The 12,914-nt window shown below is 43.7% G+C and overlaps 1 protein-coding gene across 1 annotated transcript; it reads left to right on the top strand.

Annotated features, from left to right (window-relative positions):
• Positions 1 to 288: 288 nt before the first annotated feature.
• On the top strand, positions 289 to 11,198 carry NEFM (neurofilament medium chain). Its single transcript, XM_079139064.1, has 3 exons — positions 289 to 7,002; positions 7,717 to 7,841; positions 9,246 to 11,198. The coding sequence occupies exons 1-3, from the start codon at positions 5,929 to 5,931 to the stop codon at positions 10,708 to 10,710; spliced, it is 2,664 nt and encodes an 887-aa protein (XP_078995190.1). The 5' UTR covers positions 289 to 5,928; the 3' UTR covers positions 10,711 to 11,198.
• Positions 11,199 to 12,914: the final 1,716 nt, after the last annotated feature.

The following is a 12,914-nucleotide window of genomic DNA, read 5'->3' as shown; positions in this document are numbered from 1 at the left end:
ACTTAACCTCTCTGTGCCTCTGTGTTCAACCACTTTTTCTACAAAATGGAGATAGTAATAGTGTCATATCAAAGAGTTGTGATGATCAGATGAGATAATCCAGCCAAGTCCTGGTATAGTGCCCAACATAAAATAAGCACTTAATAAATTCATTTATTAATTTAATTATGTTGTTAATGTCACTATTGTCTGCCTCCTCTTAATTTTTTTATGCAGATTGATACCCTACTAAAAGGTTTTTTTTTGGTTTTTTTTTTTTTGGTTTTTTTTTTTTTTTTTTTTAACACTAGCCCTAGAATCAGAAAGTCTGAATTGTGGTTCCACTTCAACCCTTACCAGATGTGTGGCCTGGACAAATTCTCTAATCAATTTTAATCAACAGTAAGATGAGAGTAATAATTTTCCCTCAACCCTCTCTACCCTCTGTGCTCAGGCCAGACAAGAATAACATTGTTTTGTTTTGTTTTACTTCTTGGATGTAAATCATGGTTCACATGTAAAAACCTTATGGTGGTAATGATGATGGTGGTTTTGGGGTTCAGGGTACCAGTGACGGTAAAGGTATTGAGCCTGCCTGGGCCATGCTACAAGTTACCACCTCCCATGGCCACACACCCGTGGGTAACATACCAGCCTGCAGCTTCATAATGATATCCATCTTGAAAGACCAGGAAAGAGGCAGACAGAAAAGGAGACAAATTAATATCAGACCAAATTAGGCTTTCCTGATTTTTTATTATTATTATTATTATTATTATTATTATTATTGTTATGATTATTATTAATTTCTATAATTTTATTATCTTTCATCTAAAGGGCCTTTTAAAATCATTCCTTAAAAAAAACAAGGTAAATACCTGGCTAGAACCCAGGTCTCGTGGAATACGGTACGTTCTTTCTTCTAAAAATAGCAAATTACATACTTCGATGTATTTATTTTATAAAACAGGGCATGGAATTATATAAACAGAAAGATCCCATCTAGATTTACATGCAGAGAAAAAACAACTAAAAAAAGTACCTAAATTATTGTCTCCCTGCATTTTGTTACTTTTTACCTTAAATATACACATATATTAATCTTAACCAAAAAAGTGAATCAAGTATTCTAAAATATCTTATGCACTTGGCAATCTCAGGGACAAAAGCTGGTGATGATGGTGAGCCCGTGGATCATGAAAATATTGCTTTTCAGAATTGTCGAGATTGTGAACCTAAGAACCCAGCCTGGGACAGTGAGACTCATTCATTAGACGAAACTTTTTGACTTTACGTCCCTGGGTTTAGCTCTCTTAAGAAATTTGATCCATAGGCAATAGATCAATGATTTGCTATAGTTTTTCAAAGCTCATTTTAATTACATGTTTCTAAACAAATAATCATGCCTCTTGCTATGGCTCAGGCACTGGTAAGCTTGGAATAAAAAATACTGTATCTAAGACATGGCTGCCTGGTGCAAAGTTACACGCAATGCAGAGTTTTAAAAATTCAAGTGCAGAACATTGAGATCTGGTACTAGAGGAAAAGCCAAGGTGATTAAAAGCACGCTGAAAATTAATGCTGCAGCATTCTTTAAAATGCATCGACCCGAGTTTACTTTCAAAATCACCTTTAGCAAGGCTCTACTACTTTTTCAAAGGTTCAAAGTCTTCCTGTTCTGGCTTTCACAGACTTGATTCCCCATGGCAGAGTGAAGCAAGAACTCTGTTAAAGCCAAGAACTAAACCTGTCTACGTAAAACATGAAATTTCCAGATACAGAATTCCAAAACTGATTAAGTTGTTGTTTGGAACACATTACGATTGAATGCTTTAGGTTTTCTTAAAACTTCGATCACCTTCATATAATCAGTAGCTGATGGACAGGTAAGACAACATGCCATGTATGAAATATTTGGCAAGAGAAACAACCCCTGTGTCGGTGACTTAATGTCACAAAAGGGACACTGGTCCAGATGGATTTATTTTAATTAAAAACAATAGGGACATAAATACATTCTCCAATTTTCCTGACAAGAAACAGCCTTTCTCCCCTGAGGTTATTTTTTCCTTTGCTTTAAATATCTGAAACAACCAACAAGGTTAAATTGGCTTTTCAAGTTTGACATCCCAAGTAGAAAAGTATGACAGTTTCCTTTCCCCTGTGTTTCAGTTCCAACAGACTCAGTTCCTAGCCTTCTACATCAACAACCCCTTAAATAATCAGCAAAGGACAATCTATGAATAATTATTCATCGTGAGTTCTAGAATCAGATCCCAGATCAAAGGTTCAGGTGCAAGACATCACGGCAGGCTGGGCAGAAGTACAGATCACCTCATCTTGGGCAGATTCAGCTCCGATTTGACAGTAGAGCCTGCCTTTTGGAGTCTCTTGCTTGCTGCTGGGTCCCCATATCCCATTTTCCTCCATTTTTGTGCAATCAAAAGACATTTTTTAAAAGAAGAAATGTAAGAAAATAGGAAAAGAAGGAAGAAAAATGCCTAACTCCTTGTTTTATCTTTGTTTTGACCCAATAAATAAATCCCATATGTAAAAAGTACTTCCCATTATCATTAAACAGACCCTAAAAAGACTCAAAATATTAACTTCAAGTTAACATTTGCACTTCACCTACTGAAAAAGCATATAGATTGGAACATGCTTTGTATTCCTCTATAAAGTGGTTTGAAACAGACTGTAGCTTATAAAACAACAGTCCAGAGACAATTTCACTAAAACTCTTACATCTAAATCATGTGTAACTTCCCTATTTAGAATAAATTACAAAGTATCATAGTAAACTCAATTCTGTCAATTCAGCATGGTGAAGTTGGATATAGCATTCACATGCTTATTTTCTCTCTTGTTAATATTTTAAGATTTCATAGACAGTGTCATTGAGTTTTTATAAAAAATTAAAAGTGCAAAAACATTTCCATCAAATATATTGAGGTGGTTAATGTACTTCAAAAACAGAAGACAAAATGGAAGAACGTCTGTTAGAGCTTTTGGTAAAGAAGTTTTTACACTAAATCACCAATGAGAATAACCTTCAAATCACCTTCAGGAGAAACGTTAAAGTGAAAGAGTCTAATATAAAAAGAAAAATTTTGCCGAACATAGCATAAGAGCTTTCATTTTTTAAGTGGGAACAGTTTCTCCTTAATAAACTGACTCTTACAATCCCCCGCATTATCCCGCACCGCCCAGACTGAACAGTACTTCAGGTGACATTGAAGTTACAATTTCAAGCTTAGAGGCACTAGATTTAGCCTAAGTAATTGGCTGTGATTTTGTTTGTAAGCATCTTGCTCTCCTCCCTCTCTAACCAGTTGGAAGCTTAACAATTTTGTTGAGCTAGTTTAGATACAAGGCAAAACAGGCTAATTGTGAAATTAGACATGTGTTTCCTTGTAAATGTCTCTCTGCAGAGTCATCTCATTGCCAAAGCCCTAAAGAAAACTAACAGCTGAAGCCTGCCCGGCAACCATGTGCTCCGTTGTAGAAAGCGCTTTCAGAGAATGTACAACAGGAAACTGCCAGGGTTTGAGATATTTTAATAAAAGCAGGAAACAATACGTAACTAAAGTATAATTTCTGCGAAATTAGCATATAGCCTTCACTAGATAGCATCCTGCTGAGTCCAACCCTGAGACCCTGTACTTTACGGAAGCAAGGAGTTTTCTGTCTTTTCCTTTATTTGTCCATATGAAATCAGTAAATCTTCTATTTCTAACACTCACAAGTCAGTCCCCAACTCTGTCACCTGTCTCTCTTACCAACTTGAGGCACAGGCTCTCCTTGCCTGAGAGATAACCATCACTCAGCAAATGGAAGCAGCCTTCCCCCCTGACAGCCCGCCGCAATGCTGTGGTGCCACATTAATAAAGTAGAAGCAACTCCCTAAATTCATTCCTTCTTTTAAAAATCTCACTTCCATTTTAATGCAAATGGGCCAAGAGAGTGTATAAAAATAAAAAAATAAAATCTCTAGGAACCCAAGTCTTTTCTGATTACTTAATGGTTGATACAACCTGTCATTTAATAAAATGGGAACTAGATAAAATATGCTGTGAAAAGAAGCTCCTTTAAGTCTGGAGTCTCTACTTTATAAGCAGTGGTCTCTTCTCACCTATAACAAGCATTTCAAACTCAGTCACTTGTGCCTGTGGTCCCCACACTGTCATTAATCTGGTATTCTGCCCTTCACTTTGCCTTGCTTTGTTCTGAACTTTTTTTACCCTGAATTACACCCAAAGCATTATCCAAAATAAAGGCACATTTTAACAGTTAGAAGTGCACCAGAAAGGAGAAAGTCTGGGCAGAGTCCTTGCTTAAATAAACATGTTTTAAGATATGGAAAATCTATTCCAAACCATTCACTGAAATTTAAATGAAGGAATAGATTACATTTTAAATGGAAGGGAAAGAAATACCTGGGTTTATTCAAGATTGAGATGAGTCTGTTTGGCAACTTTTAAATTAACTTAAAATTAATTCAGATGCCCTTTCAGTCATTGCAGTTACACATAAGAAGCACTGAATGGAAAGATGAAAAGGCAATTATTTGTGTTCAAACTTACCATAAACTATATATTCCCTTCACTTTCATCTCAGCAGATTTCAAACTCCCCTTTCCAAGGTGTGTGAGCACATATACATATACACACACATTTGTGACCTTCAAATTTCAGGCCTTGTATCTCCTGATTTCCTGCATCATTATATGTTAAAAAATTCAAAGTGGGTTCTTCAAGTATATATTTCTGTTAACTGACTTTAATGAATTTTGGTTGTTTTCAAAATCTGCAATCTGTTCATTGTGCCAACCCTGCATTGCAGAGAAGTCTTAGCGTGGGACTCCAGCTCGGTTTCTGCAAACACAGCCACTACAAACAGGCTTTAATTGTATTTACTCGGAAGAGAGGAGGGGAGCTCCCTCCCACCTGGCAATCTGACAAGCGAGGCCACTAGAAGCCCACCCGGTAGCTGAATCTTTGGCTCTGGGCCTGGGCGCTGTCCTTGGTGCTGCCGGCGCCATGAGAGCACAAGCGCCTTACCTTCTGCCCCTGCGGAAGCTGCGGACGTTCCCCCAACGTTAAGCAGAATGTAGCGCCACATTCCACTTTTAATACAAGTAACTACCCCGGCCTGTGCTCTTTGTCCCCTTCCTGGATCCTTCAGTGCGACCATTCCTCAAAGTCTCTTTTCCTTGTAGATACAACTCCTTTGCACTCATCTCCGGCTGCTTTAAGACAAGGAGTGGGGGAAGGGGAGGGAGGCAAGAAGAGAGGAGCATGGGGGAGGGGAGGGGAGCGGCCGCAGGGGGAGGGGTGAGAGGAGGAGGGGATAAAGAAAAAGGTCCCGGGGGAGTAAGGGGCTCAGAGAGAAGGGCGGGGTGTGTGGAACTAAGAAGGCTCGAAGTAGAAGATAGAAAGGGGCCACAAAGAGGCAGGGAGTGATTCCGTACCGAGATGAGTTCAAGCCAAAAGTAACGGGAAGAGGGCAAAGAAGAGAAAACCGAGAGGCTAAGAGGTAGAGAGGCTGGGGATCCGGAGGAGAGCCGCCCATCGGCGGGAGAGTCACAAAACAAAGAAAGGCGTTGGGTGCATAGTATCGCCAAGGGTGAGAAATGTAATCTGGATGTGAAAATGGGCAGAAGGGAGTTGCGGGGTCACCAGTAGTCTGGACCAAAAGAGAAGCTGGGAGAGGCCCGGGACCCGGACAGCAGAGTGCGGGGTCCGCTGCGGCGCGGGCCACGTGGAGCCGGCGCTGAATCACTGTGAAGCCGGCTTCCCCTTCCCCCCGGCCGGTGCCCGCAGTCCCCGCCTCCTCGGCCGCCGCCTCCACGGGGCGGGGCCCTGGCCCGGGACCAGCTCCGCGGCTATATATGGGCTGCGGCGAGGCCGGCAGAGCGCTGTGACAGCCACACACCCCAAGGCCTCCAAGATGAGCTACACGTTGGACTCGTTGGGCAACCCGTCCGCCTACCGGCGGGTAACCGAGACCCGCTCGAGCTTCAGCCGTGTCAGCGGCTCCCCGTCCAGCGGCTTCCGCTCGCAGTCGTGGTCCCGCGGCTCGCCCAGCACCGTGTCCTCCTCCTACAAGCGCAGCGCACTCGCCCCGCGCCTCGCCTACAGCTCGGCTATGCTCAGCTCAGCCGAGAGCAGCCTCGACTTCAGCCAGTCCTCGTCCCTGCTCAACGGCGGTTCCGGGGGCGACTACAAGCTGTCCCGCTCCAACGAGAAGGAGCAACTGCAGGGGCTGAACGACCGCTTCGCCGGCTACATCGAGAAAGTGCACTACTTGGAGCAGCAGAACAAGGAGATCGAGGCGGAGATCCAGGCACTGCGGCAGAAGCAGGCCTCGCACGCCCAGCTGGGCGACGCGTACGACCAGGAGATTCGCGAGCTGCGCGCCACACTCGAGATGGTGAACCACGAGAAGGCTCAGGTACAGCTGGATTCCGACCACCTGGAGGAAGACATCCACCGGCTCAAAGAGCGCTTCGAGGAGGAGGCACGGCTGCGCGACGACACCGAGGCGGCCATCCGAGCGCTACGCAAAGACATCGAGGAGTCGTCGCTGGTCAAGGTAGAGCTGGACAAGAAGGTGCAGTCGTTGCAGGATGAGGTGGCCTTCCTGCGCAGCAATCATGAAGAAGAGGTGGCAGACCTGCTGGCTCAGATCCAGGCGTCGCACATCACCGTGGAGCGCAAAGACTACCTGAAGACAGACATCTCGACGGCGCTGAAGGAGATCCGCTCCCAGCTCGAGTGCCACTCCGATCAGAACATGCACCAGGCGGAAGAGTGGTTTAAATGTCGCTACGCCAAGCTCACCGAGGCGGCCGAGCAGAACAAGGAGGCCATCCGCTCCGCCAAGGAAGAGATCGCCGAGTACCGGCGACAGCTGCAGTCCAAGAGCATCGAGCTGGAGTCTGTGCGCGGCACCAAGGAGTCCCTGGAGCGGCAGCTCAGCGATATAGAGGAGCGCCACAATCACGACCTCAGCAGCTACCAGGTAGGAACCGCGGCTGCGCATGCAGCCTGCGCCAGCGCCAGCGCCGCGCGTCCCCGACACTTGGGCGCGCGCCCAGGCGCCCTCTCTGTCGCGCTCCCTGGTGGCGGCTTGCCAGTGAGCTGGAGCGGCGCAGACCCAAGTTAGCGGTGGCCGAGAGTCCTCGCCCCTCTCCTCCACATTCTGTCCCCACCCATCTGTCCCAGCTGTTGGGAAGTCCTGCCCTTTTTCAAAAATGTGCTGCTTTTCCTCAGTAGCTCTAGTTTCGGACCCTGGCACATTTCAAGTAGGGGCACATCGGTGTAGTTGATAAACAAGCAACTTTAGGAGAGTTCATTATGCAGAAACGCATGTATTCTCTACTTTTCTGGCAGTGATCCGAAAAGCTCTTAAAATTGACTTCAGTCCAAATGGGAGTGCGAAACGGCCCCGCCATGGAGCTTCCACCGGCGTGTAGGTTTCCTTTGAGACGTGTTCTGGGTCCTCTGGTCTCAGTGCGTGTTGTGCACTGAAACAGTATGACATAAAACACGTCTTATTGTCAGGTTGATTTTTGTTGTTGTTTGAGAAGAAGAGAAGAGGGGGGCCTGAGCAGCGCCTGAGAGGTTTGCAGCCTTCAGGGAGGTTGGGGTCGGGTGGGAAGGTGATAACAAGTGACTTCCGAAGAGTCACTGGTCAGAAGGGTGAATCCACGGAGACTTCCTTTGTCTGTTTCAGGACACCATCCAGCAGTTGGAAAATGAGCTTCGGGGAACAAAATGGGAAATGGCTCGTCATTTGCGGGAATACCAGGATCTCCTCAACGTCAAGATGGCCCTGGATATCGAAATCGCAGCGTACAGGTAGGGGCTCTCTGCCCACGTAGGCGAACCCTAACCGCACTGCAGAGGCCATTCGGGCAGAACCTGCGCCACTTAAGTTAAAACCCGCAGGTTGCAGAAGCCTCCTTGCTTAATTAAGAAGAAATTATCCTTAGGAATGTAAATGTGGTTTTATCACTTTTTATTTAGCTTTTAAATAGGTGAATACGAGTTAATGAAGTGTTCTGAATTTTACTCTGGAGGGGTCCACCACCAATTGATTTCAGTGCCTATGCATAAATTTTTGTTTTAGTGACAAATATTTTTTGATTCCTTAAAGCACAAATGAAGTTTTAGTTTTTAGTATTGTATGTGGTGGTTTCAGCTTTTCAAATCTGTAATGTCAAGGACAAATACCAGGACATTCTATTTCTCTGTTCTCTGTTACAGCTTACTATTGCCATCATCTGGCTGAGGATAGATTTAAATATATTAGAATACAGATATATTTATTTTTACAAATGTAGACAATGTAAATGCATTATATTTGTGTTGGATTTTTATGAGGTTTTGATTACATATCTATATACACACATAGGTATATAACATGTAGGATACTTACCTACATATATCTAGACCTAGCATTACATATGAGAACAGGAACATGAAAACTAGATATGTAAATAAATATGTATATACATATACATATATATGTGTGTGTGTATGATCTGTTTATACTGGATTGATTACAGGTCTCCTAACTAATGAGACCTTGCTGTTGACTAAATTTGAAGTACAAAATCCTTAATTAAACAGTTTCTTTCTACTACCGATAAGGTAATTTAAAAATGATCAGAATAAATTGCACTCTTTTCAGGGAAGTTAAATCATTATATTAAATAGACAGTTATAATAAAAATTACAGACTGTCTTATAAATTGATACATCCATATTAGCACATAGCTGTAATTTGAAATAGCCTTACTTCTGAAATGTGCTTAATAGTTGTGTGAAATTCTTTGAACATTATATTTGTTTTAAAACAGTGAGTACATATCCTGACAGTCCAAATGCTCAAGAAGGTCTCTAGTGGTTTGGTTTTTGTTTTAGGGGGGGTTGGCTGCTAAGGAACTTTTTATCATATTCATATTGCACCAAATGAATTGCTGCTGCAAACCTACAACTTAGAGGCTGGGTGTGGTTGGTGGACTACTGGGAGTGGGTAGTACTGCAGCAGGCGACTGGCTGGCAGTTCAGAAGACTCTGTCTCTGTTGATGAATATGAGAGTGTATCAGTGAAATGACAGCAAGCTCTACACGGGCTTGATGGAATCTTTTCCTTATGTGATTCTGTTTATTCAAAAGCAGCTACTACATTACCCATAATTAGTGAAGCTCAGAAGGACGATGAGATTTTCATTGTCTTGTCTTTGATTCTCTCCTTAGAAAACTCCTGGAGGGCGAAGAGACCAGATTTAGCACATTTTCCGGAAGCATCACTGGGCCTCTGTATACGCACCGGCAGCCCTCAGTCACAATATCCAGTAAGATCCAGAAAACCAAAGTGGAGGCTCCCAAGTTAAAGGTCCAACACAAATTTGTCGAGGAGATCATTGAGGAAACCAAAGTGGAGGATGAGAAGTCCGAAATGGAAGACACCCTGACGGCCATCGCAGAGGAATTGGCAGTGTCCGCGAAGGAAGAGGAGAAGGAGGAAGAGGCGGAAGAAAAGGAAGAGGAGCAAGAAGCCGAAGAAGAAGTGACACCTGCCAAAAAGTCTCCGGTGAAGGCCACTGCCCCAGAAATCAAAGGAGAGGAAGAAGGGGAAAAGGAGGAAGAAGAAGGTCAGGAGGAGGAGGAAGAGGAAGAAGACGAGGGTGCTAAGTCCGACCAAGCTGAAGAGGGAGGATCTGAGAAGGAAGGCTCTAGCGAAAAAGATGAAGGGGAGCAGGAAGAAGAAGGGGAAACAGAGGCAGAAGGCGAAGGAGAGGAAGCTGAAGCCAAGGAGGAAAAGGCTGAAGAAGTGGGTGCCAAAGAGGAGCTGGCGGCAGAATCCAAGGTGGGAAAGCCAGAGAAAGCCAAGTCCCCGGCACCCAAATCTCCAGTGGAAGAGGTGAAGCCAAAGGCAGAAGCCGCAGTGGGCAAAGGTGAGCAGAAAGAGGAAGACCAGAAAGTCGAGGAAGACAAGAAAAAGGTGGCCAAGGAAGCTCCCAAGGAAGAGAAGGTCGAGAAAAAGGAGGAGAAGCCCAAAGATGTGCCGGAAAAGAAGAAAGCTGAATCCCCAGGGAAGGAGAAAGCTGAATCCCCAGCCAAGGAGAAAGCTGAATCCCCAGGGAAGGAGAAAGCTGAATCCCCGGGGAAGGAGAAAGCCGAATCCCCGGGGAAGGAGCAAGCCGCAGAGGAGGTGATCACCACCAGCAAAGCAGCCAAGGTGAGCTTGCAGAAAGATGCCAAAGAAGAGAAGCCTCAGCAGGAGAAGGAGAAGGAGAAAGTGGAGGAGGGAGGAAGTGAGGAGGAAGGGGGTGACCAGGGTGCAAAGGAATCCAGGAAGGAAGACATAGCTGTCAACGGGGAGGTGGAAGGAAAAGAGGAGGAGGAGCAGGAAACTAAGGAGAAAGGCAGCGGGAGGGACGAGGAGAAAGGCGTGGTCACTAACGGGCTAGACTTGAGCCCAGCAGATGAAAAGAAGGGGGATGACAGAAGTGAGGAGAAAGTGGTGGTGACCCAAAAGATAGAAAAAATCACCAGTGAGGGGGGCGATGGTGCTACCAAATACATCACTAAATCCGTAACCGTCACTCAAAAGGTCGAAGAGCATGAAGAGACCTTTGAGGAGAAACTAGTGTCAACTAAAAAGGTAGAAAAAGTCACTTCACACGCCATAGTAAAGGAAGTCACCCAGAGTGACTAAGATGTGAGTCCATTGCAAAAGGTTAAGCCATATGACAATTTCCAAATGCATGTGATTGACAGCTTCAAAACAGAACGGGTTCTCCCATGGGGGCTCCAGACATTGTATTTTACTTTGTGCAATATGAGGGAACTGCATGCAAGCTCAGGGTGCTCCCTCCTCAGTCTTTGGGGGATTCAAATGCATGATATTGTATGTACCTGGGGAATTTGCCAGTTTCCCAAGCTGTTGGAAGGGGGGCGCTCAGGGGGGGATGTCTTGAGATGTATTATGCAAAGTACCAACTGAGCCAAAAATAAATGAAACACAGAACTCTCTTAGCCTTAAGAAAGCTATATATGAATAATTATGTTTACCTCACTGGTGCATTTAAAATGGACTTTTGTTCATGGGAGAACCTCGCTACCATGCACAGTTTGCAACCTTATGTTGATCGATGTTAAATGTCACAGCAGTACTTGCTCAATAAAGGTCATATTGGAAACATAGTCAATTGCTTGATGTTGTGTCATTTCACAGTGACATCTCTGCAACCTGAAATAGATTCTTTCCCTGAAATAGATTAGTGGTAGGAATTGGGAGGAACCAGCCCTTCTTACCACCATTTCCCTGAGAGTGTCTAAGGCATAATTGCTAAAGGTGTTTTCAGGTGTCAAAATCTGTGGTTAACCCAAGCCTCCATCCAAAATTTTCAAACTATATTTCTGTAATAGAAATAAAAGCATCAGATTGAAAAAGGAAGTTTGGTGGGATAGAAGCCTTCAATCTCCACATTTCCATTTCCAGTCAGAACTCAAGAGAACTTCTGATTGGAGGAGCATAACAGAGTTTTGGCTTGCATCTTGCAGGTTAGTCACAGACCAAGGAAGCTGTGCATTAACACTGTCCAGCAGGAACAGGGCTACAATGACAACACACCTCACAGGAAACAGCCACTCTCGAATACACACCCTGGGTTCACGCTCACACAGGTGCACACCTGCATCTCTGGTTCTTGGGCTGAGGATGTAGCTCAGTTGGTAGAGTGCTTGCCGTCTATGCTCAAAGCCCTGGGTTCAATCCCCAGCACCACCAAAAAGAAAGAAGTCATATCTGTTTCTTGATTTGTTTGGTAGAGACTTGTACTTCTAATGTTTAACTAATGGAGGAAAAAATGTCAAAAGTAAATAAAGCACCCTCTTTGGGAAAAGAAAGCCAAGATTCTCTGACGCAGAAATCATGCATTCCCCTTGCAAAATGTATTTGCTTTAGAACTTCACAAGGTTTAATATACTAATTAGCATATTATCTTTTATAAGTCCTAATTTTTCTTAGTAATAAGGTCAGCCCAATGATATAATCCTTGATATTCTTGTTTGTGGTCTATCAAGATATTCCAATTTTAAAGCCTAAATGTACCCAGGAAGCTCACTGTTAATGGCAGTTTTTGTCACGATGATTCCCAATCATTTAGCTAATTGCAAATGATACAATTTTTGTTATATCTACATATCATCTGTATAATTACTTGCATCTTTTTAAATGACTCATTTTTATATTAAAACACTATTTTTTCTGAAGTAGTAAAATCCATGACACCCAAGGTGAAACAGGATTATTTAGGTATAATCAGCAAAAATGACTCTTAACTGTGTAGAATTTTAAAATAAAAAAGAGCATATTGGAAGGAAAGCAGGTAAGTCCTGAATGGGAAGATCAGCAGAGGAAGCAGGTGCTGAGAAAAACTGGTACGGCCTCCCAGGGACAGAGGACACAAAAATCATCATGCATCTATGGATCTGATTGAACTCAAAGCTTCAGTGTTGCCTCATTGAAATTTTTGGAACAGAGCATCATATATTTGTCTCCCATGTTGGGCACCAGTAGGAGGAACATCTTGATTGACAGTCTCTCCAAAACTGACTCCAATGATGGAAGAGTCTTCCCCCAAAAGGTCTGGGACTGTTAGGAGAAGTGAAGGCAGAGACTGAATCTACATGACCTATGTACATTTTCTTAAATACCTTCTAAATATATAAGCATTACTATAAAAATCCCCTTTTTCACCTAAAATCATCTCACTAAATGAGAATACCTGTGCTGGTCCCTAGGGCATAAAACGCCCCCCCCCCCCTTTTGTAGCATATACTGTTTAAAATGGTGGGTCAATCAACAAAATTCTCAAAGCCAGAAACAGAGACTTACCCCAGCAGCACCAACTTTTT

This window comes from Sciurus vulgaris, assembly GCF_902686455.1.
Source record: "Sciurus vulgaris genome assembly, chromosome: 5".
Lineage (NCBI taxonomy): Eukaryota > Metazoa > Chordata > Mammalia > Rodentia > Sciuridae > Sciurus > Sciurus vulgaris.
This window is presented reverse-complemented; position numbering and strand designations above follow the sequence as displayed.

Coding starts and splice junctions, on each gene's coding strand:
- NEFM (XM_079139064.1), top strand. CDS start 5,929: ATGAGCTACACGTTGGACTCGTTGGGCAACCCGTCCGCCTACCGGCGG. Junction 7,003..7,716: donor ACGACCTCAGCAGCTACCAG/GTAGGAACCGCG, acceptor TGTCTGTTTCAG/GACACCATCCAGCAGTTGGA. Junction 7,842..9,245: donor ATCGAAATCGCAGCGTACAG/GTAGGGGCTCTC, acceptor TTCTCTCCTTAG/AAAACTCCTGGAGGGCGAAG.